Source organism: Propithecus coquereli, unplaced genomic scaffold, assembly GCF_000956105.1.
Source record: "Propithecus coquereli isolate 6110/MARCELLA unplaced genomic scaffold, Pcoq_1.0 Scaffold58, whole genome shotgun sequence".
NCBI lineage: Eukaryota > Metazoa > Chordata > Mammalia > Primates > Indriidae > Propithecus > Propithecus coquereli.
The window spans coordinates 2,846,371-2,868,012 of NW_012151729.1; the positions used below are offsets into that span (position 1 = coordinate 2,846,371).

The following is a 21,642-nucleotide window of genomic DNA, read 5'->3' on the forward strand; positions in this document are numbered from 1 at the left end:
GTAGAGACGGGGTCTCGCTCTTGCTCAGGCTGGTCTCGAACTCCTGAGCTCAAACAATCCGCCCGCCTCGGTATCCCAGAGTGCTAGGATTACAGGCGTGAGCCACCGCGCCCGGCCTTATTATTCTTTTTATATATTCTTAGATTTGATTTGCTAAGAATTTTTACATCTATGTTCATAAAGGATATTGGTCTGTATTTTATTTTCTTCTAATGTTCTGTGTGCTCACCATATCAGGATAGTGCTGGTGTCATACAATGAGTTAACAAGTGGTGTCTCCTATTCTGAAAAAGTTTGTGTAGGATTTGTATTATTATTTCCTGATTATTTGTTAGAATTCACCAGCACAACCACCTGGGCCCGGAGGGAGGTTTTCTGTTAGACAGTTTTTGACCAATAGTTTAGTTTTTTAAACCAATATGGGACTGTTCACATTATCTATTTCTTCGTGAGTGAGATTTGGAAGTTTGTGTTTTTTAAACAATTTGTCTATTTTATCTAGTTTACTGAATTTATGGGTACAGAGTTGTTCATAGCATTCCCTTATTACTTTTTAATGTTGGTAGAGTTGGTAGCGATGTCTACTCTTTAATTCCTGATATTTATAATTTGTGTCTTTCTTGGCTTTTTCCCCCTCCGTAAATTTTATTATTTTTAATAAAACAACTTTTAGTTGTATTGATTTTCTCTAATTCTTCTGTTCTGGATTTCATTGATCTCTGCTCTTTATTTCCTTCCTTATGGTTTATTTGGGATAAATTTGTTCTTTTTCTGGTTTCTTAAGGTGGAAGTTTGGATCATTGATTTCTTTTTTTCATTCAATTCAAAATATTTTTTAATTTCCCTTGTGATTTCCTCTTTGACTCATGGGTTGTTTATAAGTGTGTTCAATTTCTAGATATCTTTTGTTAATGGTTTCAAGTTTAATCCTGTTGTGGTGCAAAAAAATACTTTAATTACTAAAAAAATACAAAATTTAATTATTTAAACTTTTTAAGACTCATTTTATGCCCCAAAATATGATCCATCTTGGCGAATGTTCCATACACCCTTGAGAGGAATGTGTATTCTGCTATTGTTAGGTAGATAAATCACAATTAAGTCCAGTTGGTTTATAGTTCTGTTGAATTTTCTGTATCCTTACTGATTTTCTCCCTACTTATACTGGCTGTTACTGGAGAGGAGTGTTATATATGAGATTTGCACATCTCTTCTTTCGTTCTACCAGTTTTGTTTCATGTAATTTGAAGGTCTGTTGTAAGGTGCATATACATTTAGGATTGTTTTGTCCTCTAATTAATTGATTTCTTTGTCATTATTTGATGTCCCTCATTATACCTAGAAATATTTCTTGTTCTGAAATCTACTTTGAGTGATATAACTGCAGCTACTCCAGCTTTCTGGGTTTTTTTTAGTTTTATTTTTGATTGATGCATAATTATTGTGCTTATTTATGGAGTACAATGTGATGTTTTAATACACACATACATTGTGTTACGGTCACATCAGGGTAGCTAGCATATCCCTCACCTTAAACATTTATCGTTTCTTTGTGGTGAGAACATTCACAATCCTCTCTTCTAGCTATTTTGAAGCATACAATAAATTATTAATTATAGTCACCCTGCCGTGCAGTAGAACACCAGAACGCATTCCTCCCATCTAACTTTACCATTGTGCCCTGTCCAGCTTTCTTTGGATTACAGTTTACATGGAATTATCTTTTTCCATCTTTTTACTTTTATCCTATCTATGTCTTTATATTTAAAATGGGTGTCTTGTAGACAGATAACAGTTGGGTTTTGACTTTTTTTATCCAATCAGACAATCTTTTTCTTTTAATTGATATATTTAGACCTCTTACATTTAAGGTAATAATTGATACAGTCGGATTAAAATTTACCATCTTATTAGATGTTTTCTACTTGTTTCATCTGGTCTTCTCTCTTTTTTACTCTTTGTCTATCTTCTTTTGGATTAATTATGTTTTATGACTCCATTTTATTTCCACTATGGTTTATAACTTATACCTCTTTTAAAAAATTGTAGTGGTTATCCTAGTTTTTAAAACATATATTTTAAATTAATCCAAGTATACCTTAAAATGATATATTGTTGTTTTAAATATAGTATAAGGACCTCACAATAGTGTACCGCACATCTTTCCCTGCCATCTATTGTATAGTAGTTCCTCCTACCCTTTTGCCTGAAGGACTTCCCTTAACTTTTTTTTTTTGGTAGTGCTGGTCTGATGGCAATGAATTCTCTCGGTTTTTGTTTGCCTGAGAAAGTCATAATTATCCCTCCTTTTTAATTTTGAGCTAAAATTCACATAACATAAAATTAAACATTAGCCATTTTAAAGTGTACAATTCGGTGGCATTTAGTACTTTCGCAATGTTGTACAAGCATCACGTCTATCTAGTTCCAAGACATTTTCCTCACCCCAAGCGCAAACCCCATGCCCACTGAGCAGTCACCGCCCACTTCCCCTCCCCACAGTCCCTGCTGTCTGTCTCTATGGAGTTGCCTATTCTGGGTGTTTCATATAAATGAAGTCGTACAAAATGTGACATTTCACTTAACACAGCGTTTTCAAGATTCATCCACACTGTGTGGGTTTAAGCAGGTACTTTATTTCTTTTTGTGGCTGAATAATCTTCCATTGTATGGAAATACCACATTTCATTTATCCATTCCTACCTTTGGCTGTTGTGAATAGTGCTGCATTGAACATCTACATGCAAGTATTTGTTTGAGTCTCTGTTTTCTGTTCTTTTGGTTATACCTAGAAGTAAAATTTCTGAGTCATATGGTGTTTTGTGTTTAAATTTTTGAAGAACTGTCGAACTGATTACCATAGCAGCTGCATCATTTTACATTTCCACTAGCAATGTACAAGGATTCCAATTTTTTTTACATCCTCACCAACACTTGTTTGGTGGTGGTTTTTTTGTTTTGGTTTGGTTTTTTTTAGATACAGGGTCTTGCATGTTGTCCAGTCTAGAGTGCAGTGGCATGACCATAGCTCACTGCAACCTTGAACTCCTGGGCTCAAGCAATCCTCTTGCCTCAGCCTCCCAATAGCTGGGACTACAGGTGTGTACCACCACGCCTGGATAATTGTTTTTTTTTTTTTTTGGTAGCGATGAGTCTTCTTACATTGTTTAGGCTGGTAACGAACTCCTGGCCTCAGGTGATCCTTCCACCTTGGCCTCCCAAAATGCTGGGATTACAGGCATGAGCCACTGTGCTTGGCCACCAACACATGTTATTTTCTGATTTTTTAAATTATGGCCAACCTAGTGGATGTGAAGTCGTGTCTCATTGTGGTTTTGATTTGCACTTCCCTAATGACTAATGGTGCTGAGTATCTTTTCATGTGCTTCTTGGCCAGTTGTCTGTCTTCTCTGGAGAAATATCGATTCACATTTTTTTGCTCATTTTTAAATTAAGTTGTTTGTCTTTTTGTTGAGTTGTATATTTATTCTGGATACATAGCCCTTATCAGATGTATGATTTGCAAATGTTTTCTTCCATTCTGTGTGTTGTCTTTTCATTCTTTTGACAGTATCCTTTGAGGCACAAAAATGTTTAATTTTGATGAAGTCCAATTTACCTGTTTTTCTCTGGTTGTTTATGCTTTTGGTGACATAGCCAAGAAATCATTTCCAAGTCCAAGGTCATGAATATTATTTCTATGTTTTCTTCTCAGAGTTTAATAGTTTTAACTTTTATATTTAGGTCTTTAATTCATTTTACGTTAATTTTTATATATAGTGCAAGAATGCAGTTCTCTTAACACTATTTGTTGAAAAGTCCAGTCATTCCCCATTGAATAGTCTTGTCGCCCTAGTTGAGTATCAATTGCCCATAGGTGTGAGGGTTTACTTCTTGACTCTCAATTTTATTCCATTGATCCATATGTCTATCCTTATGCCAATACCACACTGTTTTGATTTCTGTAAGTCTGTAGTAAGCTTTGAAATTGAGAAGTGTGACCCCTCCGAATTTGTTCTTCTTTCTCAAGACCGTTTTGACTATTCAGTGCCCCACAAAATTCCATATGAATTTGAGAATCAGCTTTTCCATTTCTGCAAAAAAAAAAAAAAACAAAAAAGGCTATTGGGATTTTGATAGAGACTACACTGAATCTATAGATCACTTTGGGGAGTATTGCCATCTTAACAATATTGAATCTTCCAATCCATGAAAACAAGATGTCTTTTCATTGATTAAGGTCTTTCTTTCAGCAGTGTTTTGTGGTTTTCAAGGTACAGTCTTGGCCCTCCTTGGTTAAATTTATTCACAAGTATTTTATTATTTTTGATTCTATTGCAAATAAAATTATCTTCTTGATTTCCTTATTGGATTATTGCTAGTATATAGAAATACAGTTGTGTTTTATGTGTTGATCTTATATCCTGAAGCTTTATTGAATTTGTTTATTCGCTCTAATAGTTGGTATTCATGGCTCTTTTAGGATTTTTTTCACAGACGTCATCTGTGAATAGAGATAGTTTTACTTCTTCCTTTTTAATTTGGATGACTTTTATTTCTTTTTCTCGCTGATTGCTCTGGCTAGGACTTTCAGGACTACACTAAACGGAAGTGGCAAGAGCAGACATCATTGTCCTATTCCTCATCTAAAGGGGGAAGCTTTCAGTCTATTACCATCCAGTTAGCCGTGTTTTTTCATAGATGTCCTTAATCATGTTGAGAGTGTTCCCTTTTATTCCTAGTTTGTTGGTGTTTTTTTTTTTTTTTAATCATGAAAGCATGCTGGATTTTGTCAAAGGCTTTTTCTGCATCAACTGAGATGATCATGTGAGACTTTTTTTCATTCTGTTGTATTAATGTGATGTATTAACATTGATTTTCATGTGTTGAACCACCTCTGCATTTCTGAGATAAATCCTATTTTGTCATGGTGTATAATCCTTTTAATATGCTGTTGTATTTGGTTTGCTAGAATGTTGCTGAGGATTTTTGCATCTGTATCCATGCATCTATATTGGTCTGTAGTTTTCTTGCAATGTATTTGTCTAGCTTTGGCATCAGGAAAATGCTGGCCTCATAGAATGAGTTAGGAAGTGTGCCCTCATCTTCTACTTTTTGGAAGAGTTTGAGAAGGATTAGTGTTAATTCTTCCTTAAATGTTTGGTAGAATTCACTAGTGAAGCCATCTGGTCGTGGGCTTTTTCTTTTTTGGGAGGTTTTTGATCACTGATTAAATCTCTTTATTTGTTGCAGGTCTATTCAGGTTTTCTATTTCTTCTTGAGTCTGTTTTAGTTGGTATTCATGAATACTAAAGGTTCAAAATACTTTCCTGAAAAAGAAAGTACACATACACACACACACACACACACACACACACACCCCTGAGTATATGGGAAGAACGATCATTTTCCTGGATCAATGTTATGTTGGGATTTTTCAGTTTCAAGAAGTTGCTTTACAACTATGTTATTTAGAGATAAGAAAGAAAATACTAAGGGAATCAATTAAAAGAGGTAAAAGTAATTGTCTCCAGGAAAGGAGGAACCAAAGGAACACCATTTTTTAAAATAATTATGGCAGAATAATTACACTCTTCGTAAAAATGAATAAATAATTTATCCATGAAAGACAGTTCTATAACCAGTCTGCCTGGATCCAAATCCCACCTCCACCATTTGGTAGCTGTGTGACCATGGACAAGTTCAAGGTTTTTGATCTCCTTGAGCTTCAGTTTTCTCGTCTGTAAAATGAGAATGATGACAGTGTCTACCACATAAATTTTTGTAGGAACCAAAGGAGATGGTGAATGTCAAGGGCTTGGCTAGTGAGTGTCCTGTAAATGGAAGTTCTTGCCATTATTATTAGGCTCTCCCAGACTGACCTGCATATAGGAAAAAATCAAACTCAGTTTCTCCTATACTGTCACAGCACAGAATACTTCTGACACCAAACAATCAACCAGTTCTCCAGCTTATGCCGCAGACACCAGCGGGGTGGCCTCCAATTCAATCCTAACACTACCTACGTGGAGATAGCATCAGATCCCACAGGTTGAGGGCTCAGTCCCACAAGACTGGCCCCCACTTCCGGTGCCAACCGAAGCCCCAGGTCGTTTCTCGTGTGCTTCTGATGTGCCAGCTAGAAATCAGGGTTCCCCCGCCCTCCTCCTCGGGTTTCATTAATTTGCTAGACTGGCTCACAGAAGGCAGGGAAACGCTTCACTCACTTTTACTGCTTTATCATAAAAGATATTACAAAAGACGCAGACGAAAAGATGTGTGGGAAGGGATGCGGAGCTTCCGTGCCCTCCCGGGGTGCACCACCCTCTAGGAACCTCCACGTGTTCAGCTCCCCGGAAGCTCTCCCAGTGTTGTCCTTTTGGATTTTTATGGAGGCTTCATTACATAGGCATGATGGATTAAATCGTCAGCCACTGATGATGAGCTTAATCTTCAGCCCTTTCCCCTCCCGGGAGGTTAGCAAGGTAGAGCTGGAAGCCCTAATCCTCTAACCCTACCCGGGTCTTTCTGGTGACCAGCTCCCATCCCGAAGCTACCTAGGGGATGCCAGCTACCAGTCAACTCATGAGCATAGAAGAAGACATTTATTACTTTAGAGATTCCAAGGATTTTAGGAAGTGTAAGCCAGGAAACATATATTTCACAGTGTCACACAACCTCACTTCTCTTTGGGCTCAGCCAGAGCTGCCCGGTCACTCTGGAGACCCCCATTTGCGCTACGCCTGCCTGCTCTTGGGCATGTCTCTCCTGCAGGGCCCCTTGGAAGTGGCTTCAAAAGGCCCCCAGACTTAGCCAGCTCGCTCCAGGCTCAGGCTGGCCCTGCCCCAGACTCAGACCCCTCCCTCTGGGGGCCAAGGCTTTGTTTTCTTCTAAAGACCCAAGATTTCCAAACTCTGTGGTTGCCTTGCCTAGCTAAAAGGGGAAGGAGAGGATCAGCCCAAGGAGGAGGAAGAGGAAAACAAGACAAACAGCCAGTGCAGCAGAGAGGAGCGTGTATCCAGTGTCCCGATCCCCGCGGGGCCAGTAGCTGGAAGCTGGGTGCCCTGGCCAAGCTCTGGCCCTGCACCAACCTGTCGCCTGTCCGTGAAGGCCATGAATCCAGGGGTTCTACTGCTCCTGCTGGTGGCCACAGCTTGGCATGGTAAGAACGGAATGGGGGCTGGGGGGACTTTGGTGGAGGTGTGACAGAGGGGGCCCTTGTGAAGGACTCTGTGAGCCCCTGACCCTCGCTGGGTGTCCCCGCTCTGTGCTTCCATCTCCCCAGCACTGGACTGCAGGTTTGGAGAGGCCGTGGAGGGAAAAGACAGTGTGGACGGGGTGGAACTAGCCTGGCCAGGGCCGTGGATCTGTCCCAGACTCCCCGTGTGTCCTGAAAAAGCCCCCGGTACTCTCGGGGCTTCAGTGTCCGCCGCTACTCCACAGCAGGGGCCGCAGGCGGTGATGGACTAGACTAGAGCCACACTTGCCCCCTTTCCTGTGCTTACGGACTACCTGGGCATCTTGTCACAATGCAGATTCCGACTCACAGGTCTCAGGTGTGACCTGAGAACTTCTAGGAGGTGTGAGATGCCAGTGCGGCTGGTCCAGACCCTCACGCGGTAGGGAGGCCCTAGAGAGCCCTGATGGCTCTGCCAGCTCCGACAGCCCGTGACACAGTGACTCTAGGTAGGAACTGAGTCCAAAAGGCCCGAAGGGGCAGTGGTCCTTCCTTGGGATGCTGGGTAAGGGATCAGAGGGAGAGATCAGAGGTCGGCCTCCCTGGTCTGGAGCTCAGGAGAGGGGAATTGGGGAGCAGAGAGCTATAAGGCCAGAAGGAGGACTGAGGGGAGGCCAGGGAGGGTCCCCCCAGCTAGAGCCCTGCTAGACACAGGCTGTCGGGTCTCAGGAGGCCCTCAGGAAGCAGCAGCTGCTGTAGAAATCCCATCTAGGAGGGTGCCTGGCCAGAGGTGAGGGGCTGGTGTGCTTGGCTTGTTGGCCCAACAAATACATTTTGTGTTCTGTTGCCTGTTTATTCGGAGGGCCCTTGGGGGCAGATGGGCAGGAAGGGCAGCCTCACTCTGGCCTCCCCTCAGGAGGCCCCCGGGAGTTGGCATATTTGATCCGTGAGGAGGAGATGGCTCACTGAAGGTCTTTTTCTGGCCTGGACAATCCCACTGGGCTTGAGTGTTTGGTCTTTTTTTTATCGAGAGGCAACTTACATACGGTAGAAAGCACAGTCTTAAGTGTACAGTTCAGTGCACACTCTTGTGTATGCACCATCCCAGTTAAGACAGGGACTATTCCCCTCACCCCAGGAAATTCCATGGGTTTGATTTCACTACCTTGTCCTGTCCTCACACCCAGACCAGCCTGTGGGGCATTGTGTGTGTGTGTGTGTGTGTGTGTGTGTGTGTGTGTGCGCGCGCGCGCGCGCGCGTGCGGGCAGGGCGCGAGGGGAGTTGTCCAGTGCCCAGCCCTAGGGGAAAGAAGAGATGGAGGGGTGGCAACTTAAGTTTTCAGCCCAACAGACCAGAGGTGATCGAGCGAGGGGCCACCGTGAGGGGATTGGGGTTGGCGTTGGGGTGCCCTAAAGACAGGGAGAGGCTCACTTTTCCCTATCATTGCAAGGAGGCCCTGGGCTGAGAAGGGGCTGTGTCCCAGGCCTCGGTGTGCAGTGTGTGTGTGCGTGTGTGTGTCAGGGGAGAAGACCGAACACTGGGGCACATCCTGGGAGCTGATGGTGGAGGGGTCTGCCAGGCGAGTGGGAGGCGTGGGGCATGGGGAGAATTTGGGAGCTGAGACGAGAGAGGTGAAGAATGGACAGGCACACAAGGGGGCCTTGGTCAATGTTCATCAAGCCCGTGCCCCCCACCCCAGGGAGGACGGGGGCTGAGCAGGCCTCCTTCCCACTAGCCAGGCCAGCAGGGGGGAGCTGGTGCGGAAATTGAGTGTCAGCCCTGTCCTGCATGCAGATCTAGGGCAGTAGGACAGGACAAAACAGGACAGATGCCTCCACTAGACCACATTTCCTGGAGGCCAAGGCAGGGGGTAGAGGGACAGGCTGGAGGAGGGGAAGGGGGAAGCCCCCTGTGAGGCCAGGCTGGTGTGGAAAAGGAACACAGCGCAGAGCCAGAGTCCAAGACTAGGGGTGTCACAGTCATAGCCCGTGAAAGGTTAAAATCTTTAGATGTTAGCGTATCGGCCCGGAGGGATATTAGAAATGCCACAGTTGAAGCAGCAGCCCAGCGCAGGAGCAGCTCTGACAGCATCTCACTGCATCCTCAGCAGACGTCTCCGGTGGGAACCGATCACCCCCATCAGACCACAGAGCCGCCTGAGGCTCGAAGGGGTGAAGCAACCAACCCAAGAAGCAAGTTCCAAACCCAAGTCGGTGTGAGCCCACACTCCAGGCTGTTTCCTGCAATCAAACCCCAGCCTGGGGCCCAGGATTGCTACAGCAGTGATAGGGCAGCGCCAGCTCTGTTGAGATTTGCTGAAAGGGTGTTAGAAATGACACTTGTCCCTCTTCCTGGAGGTTACCCTGCATAAACGGCGTGGGCCTTGGCAGTAGTCGCGGTTCTCTCAATCCCTCCTGCGGATCAAAAGCTCAGGCAGAGAGACCACACGTTTCAGAAGGGTACAAAGTCAGAGCGTGAATTAAGCCATCCTTAAAGCATCTGTGAGAGGAAACCTTTCCAATTCTGGGCTCTCTGGTTTGGAGGGCGCAGCAGATGGGGGGAATTCTCATTTAAGGAGCTATCGTAGAGAACAATGGAGAAGCTCTGAATTCACGGGAAGCCCTTGGGGCTGGCCTGTCCCTGTGCCCCCATCACCAGGAACAGAAAGGGCCAGAGCAGAGGGGTTGGAGTAGCCAAGGTCAGCGAGGGGTAAGTGGCAGAGCCAGGCCTCCCAGCCCTCCCGATGCCCAGCAGGGGGCACCCCCTCTCCTGGGCTCTGGCGCCTGGCTAGGGAGCAACGGCCAGGAGGGCCGGGAAGCAGAAGTGAGAACATCCTGGTAGAAGGGCCGCAGGCTGAGCGGAAACCGGGGGCTGAGCCTGGTGCCAGCAGTGTGTTTCCGCCCACGCAGGCCCCGGGGTGCCTGGCAGCCCCTCTGAGGCTTGAGTCAGCTCTCACTTCCCTCCTTGGCCCCTATTTTGGGTCCCGGAGAAATGCTGACGCTGCAGAGGCAACGGGCCTTCTTCCCGGAGGGCCTGGTAGGGGTTTCAAGTTCTCTTTTCTCCTTCAAGAAACTTTTCCTTAAAAGAGATTGGCTCCCCAGCAAGCACAGCGGTGTGGAGGTGCAGGGGAGGGCTGCCGGAGTAGACCAGATAATAAACATAATGGCCAATCCTTATTAGGTGACAGGTGATGTTGTAAAGACTACCCGTGCATTTAAACTGCCTAACAGACCAGTGAGTGGGTACAATTACTGTCCCTGTCTTATAGGTGGGGAAACTGAGGCAGAGTGCCTCTGAACCATCCCACTGTGCCACAGACCAGACATCCAGTGGTGGGAGTGGGCACAACAGGAAACTCTTGGAACCTCTCTAACTCCGCTAGGATCCTAGATCCCTTTTCTTTCCCTATGAATTAAGTCAGAGGACTTGGCCATGAACATTCCATTCATTTGTTTCTTCATTTGCTTGTTTGAGCCCTGCTTTGAGCCAGGCGCTGGGCTCGGGGTGAGGGATACAGCCCAGTTTGCACACAGGGTTGAAGGAGTCCACTGCTGGGGAAAAGAATGATGCGATTGCAGCAAGGAAGACTGAGGGAGGAGGCTGGGGACCAGTGGGACAGAGGCCAAGCGAGCTCCTAGCCATTGTTTCAGAGCGGGACTTTTTGAGCATCAGAGACGTCAGTCCATCCCCCAGCAGGTTTAGAGTTGGGAGTGGAGCAAATTACCAGAGGGGCAGGGGTTTGTTCAAGGTGACCCCCGGTACCAGCACCACCCATCTCAGAGTGAGGGGACAGCCCAGCAGGGGCACACTAGGTCTTACTTCTATCTGCCATCCCTCTCCCCACCAGGTCAAGGGGTCCCAGTGATAGAGCCCAGTGGCCCTGAGCTGGTGGTGGAGCCAGGTACGACGGTGACCCTGCGATGTGTGGGCAGTGGCAGTGTGGAATGGGATGGCCCCCTTTCCCCCCATTGGACCCTGGACCCTGATGCCCCCAGCAGTGTGCTGACCACAAACAACGCCACCTTCCAAAACACGGGGACCTATCGCTGCACGGAGCCTGGAGACCCCCTGGGGGGCAGCGCCACCATCCACCTCTACGTCAAAGGTGAGGACTCTGAGCTTCCGCTAGGAGGCCTGGCCCAGCAGGCCCCACTATGGGCAGGAGGGCCGGGCCCCAACATGCATGATCTGGCAAACCAGCTCTGCATTTACTCCGTGCTGACCACGAACAAGGACCTGTGGCAGTGCCTCCCGTTTCATGTAGTCCCCACAGCAACCCTGTGAGGTAGGTGCTGTCACTAACATGCTCATTTTGCAGAGACTCAGAGAGGTTGCCCAGGGTCACACAGCATCATGTAGTGGGACTAGACTGGAGCCCGGGTGCACGTGACTCCAGAGTCCCCCTCTGAAGCCTCCGCTGCGCTGCCCTGGGATGGCGTGACCTCAGGCGAACGATCAGCCTTTCTGAGCCTCCCGTCACCACTGTCCAGGGGACCCTTGGCCCGGTGGAGGGAGGGCAGTTGTAACGCTGTGCCCCTCGACCCCAGACCCTCGACGGCCCTGGAACGTGCTAGCAGAGGAGGTGACGGTGTTCGAGGACCAGGACGCGCTGCTGCCCTGCCTGCTCACCGACCCCGCGCTGGGGGCGGGCGTCTCGCTGCTGCGTGCGCGTGGCCGGCCCCCCAGGCGCCAGACCAACTACTCCTTCTCGCTCTGGCGCGGCTTCACCATCCACAAGGCCACGTACCTGGAGAGCGACGGCTACCAATGCAGTACCCTGGTGGGCGGCAGGAAGGAGACATCCATGAGCATCCGGCTCAACGTGCTGAAAGGTGTGCGGGGCAGGGCCGGGCGGCCGGGTCTGGAGGGCAGGGACGGAGAGCTGGCAGCCATGACGGTGGCGGCTGGGGACCGTGCCTGATGGGAGGTGGCAGGGTGTCCTCCTTTCACTTCTTCCCTCCAATCGATCCACCACATCCATGGGGCAAGCGGGCCAGGTGCTGGGCGGGGAGACAGGCCACGTGCAAGCGAGTAACTCGCGGGGCGAGGTCACATCAGACCATTAGACACCACCATTAACCAAGGTAACTGAAGAAAGGGTGTGTGAGGTCGGGGCGCCCTGCTAAAACGCGAGCGGTGTGAAGGAGGCGCCCACGCAGACATCTGCTTCAGCAGCGGACGCGGCAAGCACAGGCAGTGAGGTGGAAACAGCTCCGGGGTGGAAGGAAGGCCGACGCGGGCTCACACCCTCAGACGTCGCGTTCCCACTCAGGGACAGCCTAGGGCTGGGCGTCGGGCACCTGAGGCCGGGGGGCGGTGAGCCAAGAGGCGGGGAGGTGGCCGAGTGCACGCGGTGGCTCTGGCTGTGGCCCGGTGGTGGGATCTCACCCTACTGGGACTCCGGTTTCTGCGAGGACGGGTGAGAGCAGCAGGGCCCCAGGCTGAGGACCTGGGCTTGAGACGGGGGTCAGCCCCTGTAGCAGGACCAGGGTCAGAGTGGGGCAGCCGGCCCAGTGGCCCGGCGACCTGAGGCTGCCAAATCTGTCCAGGAGGTCAAAGGCTCCCAGCTGTGTGAGCGGAGGAGGCCATTGGAGCTCTTCCTGGTACTTCCTCCCGCAGAGCCCTGGGCTGGCTGAGAGCCACGCATCCCAGGCCCTACCTCTGCCATGACCCCCTCAGTGACCTTGAGGGAGTCCTTTCATGTCTCTTGGTCTTGGGAAACTGGATGAGATCAACTTTCACCAGCAGCAACAGGCACAAATATTAACTCAATGCCTGCCGTGTGTGCGGCTAGCGCCGCCATGGATTTCACATTCTACAGGAGAGTCAGACCAGAGAGGAAGTACATACAAGTTGTGATGAGCAAGAAACCGAGCTAGCGGGGCTGGGGTGGGGGAGTCAGGGATGGGGGCACTGGTGAGGCTAATTCAGCTAAGCTGGTCACAGAGGGCCTCTCGGAGGAATTTTTGAGCTAAAGATCTAAAGGACGGGAAGAGCTATGCATGCAAAGAGTGGGAGGAAAGACTTCCAGGAGGGAAGGGCGTGCAAAGGCCCTGTGGCAGGAACGAAAGCCAATGTGGCTGCAGAGCAGCAAATGGAGGGTGGGAGTTAGGAGGATCTGTAACAGGTCAGGGGTGTGGGAAGGACCTTGGCTTTTATTCTGCATGATGGGAAGCCACTGATGTTCACACAGGAGATAGGCTTGATCCAGTTTATATTTGTAAGAGGTGGCTTTGCTACTGTGAGGAGTCTGGGTTGTAGCAGGGACGGAGGGGAGGCGGGGAGGCGGGGAGGCCTTCGAGGTGGCTGCTGCAGAAGTCCAGAGTGGAGAACAGTGGTGGACTGGGCAGGGTGGAGGCGATGGAGAACGTGGGCCTTCCAAGGCTCTCTAGGAGGCAGCCAGGCTGCCTCCCAGGACTGGGCGGGGGCGCGGAGGGGACCCTGGCCTGTAGCCTGGCCCATGGCAGGGAGCGGAGTGCCAGCTCCAGCCTGGGTGTTCAGGGCTCTCTCCCCTGGCTTCAGTTATCCCAGGGCCACCAGCCTTGACGCTGGAGCCTGGAGAGCTGGTGCGGATTCGAGGGGAGGCTGCCCAGATCGTGTGCTCAGCCAGCAATGTTGAGGTTGAATTTGATGTCTTCCTCCAGCACAACGGCACCAAGGTCAGTCCCTGGAGGGACAGCAAGGTGAGGTCTGCCCATCCTCCCAGCACACCAGGCCCTGCAGGGTGCAGCCCCCAGCCCCACTCCAAACTGGCTGTCTAGGCCGAGGGCACAGCCCAAGGCCAGAGAGGGGAGCTGACCTGCCCAAGGTCCCCCTGCCAGGCTGTAGCTGCTCCAGAGCCAGGACTCGGGCTCGTGCTGCTGAACCCTGTGAAAGAGGGTGGGGGCAAGTGGTACTCTGTCCCCTTGGCCCGTGACCTTTGCCCCGGCCTGTAGACAAGAGCCAGATGGGAGCTCACTTTTGATTTAGCGAGGGGTTTCTAGGCCACCTTTGAAGCCCAGGAATATAAGGGCTATTTCAGAAAAACTTTGGGAGGAGGAGGGAGTATGCCCAGGAGGGGCTCATGCTAGGCTGCTTCTAAGAACCGCTCGCACTGGGCCCATAGCGTGCCAGGCACAGCCCTAAGCCACTGCATGCGCATCTCATTTACCCCTTGCTTCACCCTCAGAGGCAGGGACCAGTAGTAGTCCCATTTTACAGATGAAGAAACTGAGGCCCAGAGTTCAGTCCCCTGCCCAAGGACAGGCAGATAGTAGGCCTTAAATGCTGAGGATTTGAACCCAGATCTTTCTAATCCTTAAACAACCTTGGCATACCATCTCCATTCCTTCTGGTTGCAGCTCGAGATCTCTGAGCAATCCGACTTTCGTGACGGACATTACCAAAAAGTCCTGACCCTCGACCTCAATCAAGTAGACTTCCAACATGCCGGCAACTACTCCTGCAAGGCCACCAATGCGCAGGGCGCCCACTCCACCTCCATGGTCTTCCGGGTGGTAGGTGAGCATCGGTGGTGGGAGAGGGTCGGTAGGGATCCTGGGGGTGGGTGCAGAGGGGGTTTGGGAAGGAGGAAGCTGATGTCAGGGAAGGAGACACTGCTAAGAACACCTCCGCTGCGGAACCCTGCGCCGGGCTAGGCGGCCATGCTCTGGGAGCCTTCCCACGCCCTCTCCCAGCACCCTCTCTCCCTCCTTGGCTCCTACACTGCGCTGCCATGTTTCATCTTAGCACCATTTTTTGTTTGTTTGTTTTGGGATTGGGGTCCAGTAGCTCCCTACTGGACTGCGTTTGTTCACTCATTCATTCGTCCATTCATTCATGGACACATGAAGAGACTGTGATCACCCAGTGTGACCCTGGGGGAAGAGCGGGGTTCCTGGGAACACTGAAGAGGTCCCCCAGCCCAGGCTTGGAGAGGTGGCCTCTACGCTGGGACAGGAAGGATGAAGGTGGTTAGCTGGGCAGAAGGGTAGGGGAGGATGGGCAACAGCGCTTCTGCAAGGCCCAAAGACTCTCTTTGGAGCATAGAGTATTTGAGACGCTGAAAGAATCTGTGAATCACAGGGACGTGGAGGGGTGTGAGGAGAGGCCACAGGGGAGCAGGGACGGAGGCAGCAGCCAGGGACACAGGAGTCATAAAGGGACGGGGTAGTTGATCTTATCCTCTCGGGAGGTCATTGAAGGTCTTAAAGAGGAGGGTGACGGGCTCAGATTGCACAGAGGGGACACTGTGTGGTGGTCAGGAGCACACACTGCCCGGCCATGCTCTCCAACCTGGCTCCACCAGGGACTAGCAGGTTGCTTAACCCCCTGTGCCTCAGTTTCCCTATCTGCAAAATGGGGATATTGATAGTAACTGCCTTCATGTATACATATGTATGTATACATATATATATATATGTCTACACACACACACACACACACACAAATATAAGAAGTGCCTAGAACAGGGCCTGGCACAGAGTAAACGCTGCCTAAGGTGCACCAGGAGATGGTATCTGAGAAGGTTCAGTCTAGCGCCATGAGGATTGGGTCTGAGATGAAGGAATGAGGAAGAGAGAGGAGCTAGGACGACCTCCAGGTCTCTGGCTACGGAGACTGAGGTGGGGACAGTGGCAGTCGCTGGACTGGAGCCCCTAGGCAAGGCGGCAGCTCTTCAGGGTGCGAGCAGGCTCTGGGCATTTCGGTCTCCCGTGGCCAGAAGACGATGACGACGACGACGATAGAATAGAAGCCTTACCCCCGAAAGCTCGCGGACTAGCTGGCGAGGGAAGGCAGCCGCCTGAGGGGAGAGCCAGAGGCACGGAGCAGTGCGGACGTGCTGCCCGAAGAGTGTGTAGTCTGCAAGGGCAACGGGAGTCCAGAAGCGAGAGCTTCCTGTGGGCCGGGGCGGTAGGTGGAGACTCCCTGGTGGGGGTAGTCTGGAAGGATGAGGAGGCTTTAAGTAGAAGAGAGGAAGAGGATGGGGTTCCTGGTGGAGGAAATGGCTTGAGCAAAACCTCCAAGGTTGGAATGACTATGGTGTGTTCAGGGATGTTAGGAGACCCAGGTGGGTAGAGCATTAAGAGAGAGAGTGCATGGGTGTGTGTGTGTGTGTGTGTGTGTGTGTGTGTAGGAAGCAGGGAGAAGGCTGGATAAGCACAGCGAGACCTGATTTGACCGAGATGAGCCTTGAATGCCAAGCTAAATAATGGAGGCAATGGGGAGCCACAGGGGGCTTTTGCACAGACATATGACAGGGTGGAAGAGCGAATTTTAGATTTCATAGAATTAAGTATGGAGAGGCGCCCTTAGGGATCATCTAGTCCAGGGCTTTTTGCAAAGCCCTGGGGTTTTAAGAAAGCATCTTGGGGACTCCCATCAAAGGCCTAGAGAGGCTGAGTGAATACGGGTTCTTGCCACGACTCCTTTGCCTGAGGTTCAACCAGAGCAGCTTGATTCTAAGTCACGCAATATTTCATTAGAGGAAACAACTAACAAAACCCAGCTCACACTGGCCTAATCGAAAGGGGGATTTTTTGGTCCCATAGCTAAAAAGCCCGTGGATATCTGCTTCAGGGACAGTTGGATCCAGGTGTCCAGATGATGCAGGCAAAAATCTGTTGCTGCCCAACTCTCAGCTCTACTTATTTCCTTTGGGGCTAGTCCCCAGGAAAGCCATCCCCTCATGGGAGTCCTAGTGGCACCACGCTTGGCAATGCCAGTGAAATAAAGATTTCTATTTTCCCACAGTTCCAACAAAAACCATAGAATTGAATGCTATAGACTCAAGGACTCATGTATCAAGGCCAGGAGGACAGATTACTGACGGGCTGGCCTGGGCTACGTGCCTACTCCAGAGCCGCATGTGGAAGCCACATGGACTGACTTATTACTAGAAGGGGAAATGGATGAGGGCGTGTGAAAAAAACACAAATTTTTTTTTTATAACCAAACATTTTTCAAAAAGTTGGAAAATCACAGATACATTCAATCTCTTCATTCTACAAATAAGACGGAGGCACAAAGCAGGGTAGGAATTTGCCTGAGTTCTCCCAGGGCTGGGTGAGAAAAGTTTTGACCCCGGGCTCCTGAGGCAGGTCGTGGGAAGAAGGATGTCGGAGGCCCAGCGTTGGTTGGAGGCGGGGACTGCAGGTGGCACAGCGTAGGTGTTCAGGGACTACGTCAACGGGCAGATGAGCAAATGAACCAATAAACCAGGACATCTTCCACTAATGCCGGATGCCCGTGTGCTCTGCTTTCCAGACAGTGCCTATGTGAACTTGATCTCTGAGCAGAACCTCCTCCAGGAGGTGACCGTGGGGGAGAAGCTCGACCTCCAAGTCAAAGTGGAGGCCTACCCAGGCCTGCAGGGTTTTAACTGGACCTACCTGGGACCCTTCTCTGACCACCAGCCCAAGCTCGATTTTGTCACCATCAAGGACACATACAGGTACCACCTATTGGCTCCCATCTGCACAGCCCCACAGCCAGCTGGGGGTGCTGCCGCAGGAATCGGGACACAAGTCATGTCCCAACCTTGCTGTGTGACATTGAGCAAGTCGCTTCCCCTGTCTGGGCTTCACCATCCCTGACTACGTGGACATCAGTCATCTGTGTGTGAGATTTGGATCACACTGGTTTGTCTCTCTGTCCCGCATCCTTGGGAGGTCCAATGCCTCCTCCAGAATTCTACCACTTCTTGAGAGTGCGCGTTCTCACGGGCCTGCAAGGATGCTCTGTCTCATTTGTCCTCCTCTTCCGTGGCTGATCCAAATGTAGAAACCACCCCCGTGATTTCCGTGCATAGACACACTCCTAACAATGACTACACAAGGGGTCTGCCACATACACAGGTTTGGGGGGCGGGTAGAGGGAATTAACATCGCACAATCACGCATACATCACATGTTCTTAAAGGCCTGCTGTGGTCATCCCCACCCTGAGAATGTCTCGCTGGCCGCTCTCCTCACAGGCTCCAGACTGTTCTCTTACAGCGCGGTCTGACTGCACATCCTCGCTTCTTCCGTCTCTCCGCCCCCAGAGCCCATGTGCACACTTAAGAAACCTCCTTTTCCTGTTTCCTTGTGGACTATGTCCTCAGGATCGTATTTTCCCAACCAAAGCGACCTAACCAGGTAGTTTCTAAACAAGAAAGTTTCCTCCCTACGAGGAACACTCATCCCAGGTAGTAAAATACTCATTTCTCACCCTGTCCTATTAGAATGAGAGAGCTCAGCTTGATCAAGAGCAGCAAGTACGCGGTGCGCATGCCACACTTTGCTGCCCACACTCAGGACAGCCCTGATCCCTTTTCTGCAACTCTGTCCCGCAGAGTCTAGACGCAGCCTTAGAGTCCTCCTCGACACAGCCCCAGGCAGTATTTCCAGCATAGCTGGCTCCCCAGAGGAGATCTGCCTGCCGTCCCGGGCTACACAATCCCGTAGACATCCCCCCCACGCCACAGCCCTCTGGGGCTCTCGTTCCGGCTCCTGACGCCCAAACCTCGTTGATTGCTGGGGTCTTGCCAGTCAGTCGTCAGAAGCAGCCGGGATGTTTCCTTGTCCTCATCTTCCTCCTCTCGGTTCACTCCTGGTCCTTTCCGGCCGGGGTTTCCATCTTTCCCTCCTCTGAAGCAGGAGTTCTGAGTCTGGAATCTGCAGACCCTGGGAGGGGCTGGTCCATGGGTGGGTTTTGTGGGTCCACGAGCAACAGAGACATGGTGGAAAGGAAGCCCAAACAGCCACTGAATTTTAGCTCGTGATGATTATGATCATCGTGGTGACTTTGAGTCATCCAGAAAAGTTAAACTCTTCTCAATGAAAGGGGTAGATGTCAAGAAATGACGCGCCAAGGGGTCCGTATGCTGAGGGTCTGGCTGAATGAAACAGCCCTTTGAACACTGTTGATTTTAGCCCACTGGTAGCCCAGACATTTTCCAAGTGAGATCTGGTAATTTGCTACAATTTTTTTTTAGAACTTATCTATTACCTAAACAATACATATTCATTATGGACAAATTATAAAATAGAGATTAAGGAAAGAGCAAAACAAAAAATTTCCTGGAGTCAGCCAAGGATAACTTTTTTTTTTTTTTTTTTGAGACAGAGTCTCACTGTGTTGCCCGGGCTAGAGTGAGTGCTGTGGCGTCATCCTAGCTCACAGCAACCTCGAACTCCTGGGCTCAAGCGATCCTCCTGCCTCAGCCTCCTGAGTAGCTGGGACTACAGGCATGCGCCACCATGCCCGGCTATTTTTTCTATATATTTTTAGTTGTCCAGATAATTTCTTTCTATTTTTAGTAGAGACGGGGTCTTGCTCTTGCTCAGGCTGGTTTTGAACTCCTGAGCTCAAACAATCCGCCTGCCTTGGCCTCCCAGAGAGCTAGGATTACAGGCGTGAGCCACCGCGCCCGGCCCAAGGATAACTTTTATTGTTAGTATCTGCCCTCAGGCCTTGTCTGTGATAAAGGGTACCATTAAATTCAGTGCCTGTCATGAGTCAGATTCTGTGTCCAGCACCCTAAACACATACCCCTTTAATCTTCAGGCCAAGCTGTGAATTAATAACCATCAGTATCACCCTTACAGCAAAGGAAGTAGAGGATCAGAGAGGTTAAGTACTTGTGTAAAGTCACACAGCCAAGAAATGGCAGCACCAGGACTTGAACCCCAGTCTCCATAGCAACACAGCTTAGAACCCAGGGCCCTATATCCTGCCTCTTGTCCCTCTCACAATCCCTCTTGGCAGGGAGGACAGGTTAGGGATTTTCAGCAGGGATTGCTGCTCTCGTGAAAGCTTAGTCTGGTGACGGCGGTGAGAGGAGGGGACTTGTGATGTGCTCCCAGCAACTCACAGACATCACCTCTACTAAACCTCAGAAGAAACCACTTTCAGATTAAGAAAACAATTAAGGAAGTAGGGTTGGTGGTTTTCCCGAGTCTCAGTGGCACCCCGACTGAGTACCCGGCACAGCCGAGGCCTCTGGGCCCTGGACAGTTCACCAAAAATAAAGCAAACCCCTCTAAGGTTGTTGTCTGGGCCTCGCTGTCCCGGCAGGGGCCGTAACAGGCTGGGGCTCACCAGACTGCCTGCTTCTCCCCTGCAGGTACACCTCCACCCTCTCCCTGCCCCGCCTGAAGCCCTCCGAGGCTGGCCGCTACTCCTTCATGGCCAGGAACCTGGGCGGCTGGAGCGCTCTGACTTTCGAGCTCACCCTTCGATGTGAGTGCTGGGGCGGGGCTTGGGCGGGTCCCTGGGGCTGCCCAGAGAGATGGGCTGGACCGGGGTGGGGGGGTGTTACGGGAGAGGTTGCGAGGGAGCAGGCTCAGTGCAGCGTGGTCAGGAGAGGGGACTGTCCTCCTCAGACCCCCCAGAGGTTAGAGCCACGTGGACCTTGGTCAACGGCTCCCGTGCCCTGCTCTGTGAAGCCTCCGGGTACCCCCAGCCCAACGTGACGTGGCTGCAGTGCCGGAGCCACACTGACAGGTAGGCGGGCTCTGCTCCTTCCCTCAGCCGGGCTGGGCACCCCCGGAGTGGGAGGGACGGGCATGCCCGTGCTGGGGACCCCGAAACTCGGAGCCACATTCTGCTCTTTCCAGGTGCGATGAGGCCCAAGTGCTGCAGGTCTGGGAGGACTCGCAGCCCCAGGTCCTGAGCCAGGAGCCCTTCCACAAGGTGACCGTGCAGAGCCTGCTGCCCGTCAGGACATTTCCGCACAACAGGACATACGAGTGCAGGGCCCGCAACAGCGTGGGGAATGGCTCCCACGCCTTCAGGCCCATCGCCGCAGGTGAGCGGAGCCTTGCGCCCCTCCAGGCGGGATGGGAGGTGGTCCTGGAACCTGCACACACACACACCCCCACCCCCACCCCCGCACCCCCGGGAGCCAAAGCCAGATCCCATTTGGAGCAGATCCCAGCAGTACCGAGTTCCACCTCTGGGGGCCGCTCCCACCCCCCCCATGACGAGCAGGTCCCCAGAGGCACCGAGAAGGGGCAGAGGAGCACAGGGAGCCAGATACGGGGTCCAGAGAGGAAGCAGCCAGAGGCACCCTGCCCTGCTCTTGTCCCTGCACTCTGACTCACTCCTTAACTCACAAGTACGTGCTGGTGCGTGGCACATACACCGCGAGCTGGCATGTGCTCCGTGCGGGGGACCAGTGCCTCTGCAGAGCTTCGAAAGAGCAAACACAGTCCATTCCCAGCCCAGGGCCAGTCGTGATGGCCCACAGCACCCCCCAGGCCTTTAGTGACCAGGCTCCAGCACCCACTGCGTGCCCTGGTGAGGCTCTCTGGGCCTGGCGAGGACAGAACAGGCCGTGGGCTCTGCCTGGCTCAGAGGTGGTCACTGCTGTGCCCCATCTGCTGGCTTTGGAGCAGCTGCCTGCAGCTGCTCTCAGCTCTATCACCTCATGAGTAACAAGGCCAACGTTCTATTGACCGCTCCCGCTGTGCCAGGCACCGTGCCAAGCTCTGTACGGGCA

General features: G+C 50.9%; 1 protein-coding gene across 1 annotated transcript in view; it reads left to right on the top strand.

Annotated features, from left to right (window-relative positions):
- The first annotated feature begins 6,807 nt into the window (after positions 1–6,807).
- Positions 6,808–21,642, top strand: part of CSF1R (colony stimulating factor 1 receptor) — a 30,849-nt gene continuing 16,014 nt past the window's right edge. Inside the window, exons 1-9 of the mRNA XM_012658317.1 lie at positions 6,808–7,162; positions 11,026–11,283; positions 11,726–12,010; positions 13,701–13,837; positions 14,519–14,678; positions 17,424–17,610; positions 20,266–20,381; positions 20,525–20,645; positions 20,759–20,949. Of these exons, the coding sequence (XP_012513771.1) occupies positions 7,114–7,162; positions 11,026–11,283; positions 11,726–12,010; positions 13,701–13,837; positions 14,519–14,678; positions 17,424–17,610; positions 20,266–20,381; positions 20,525–20,645; positions 20,759–20,949 (1,504 nt within the window). The 5' untranslated portion in view covers positions 6,808–7,113. The remainder of the gene's footprint in view (positions 7,163–11,025; positions 11,284–11,725; positions 12,011–13,700; positions 13,838–14,518; positions 14,679–17,423; positions 17,611–20,265; positions 20,382–20,524; positions 20,646–20,758; positions 20,950–21,642) is intronic.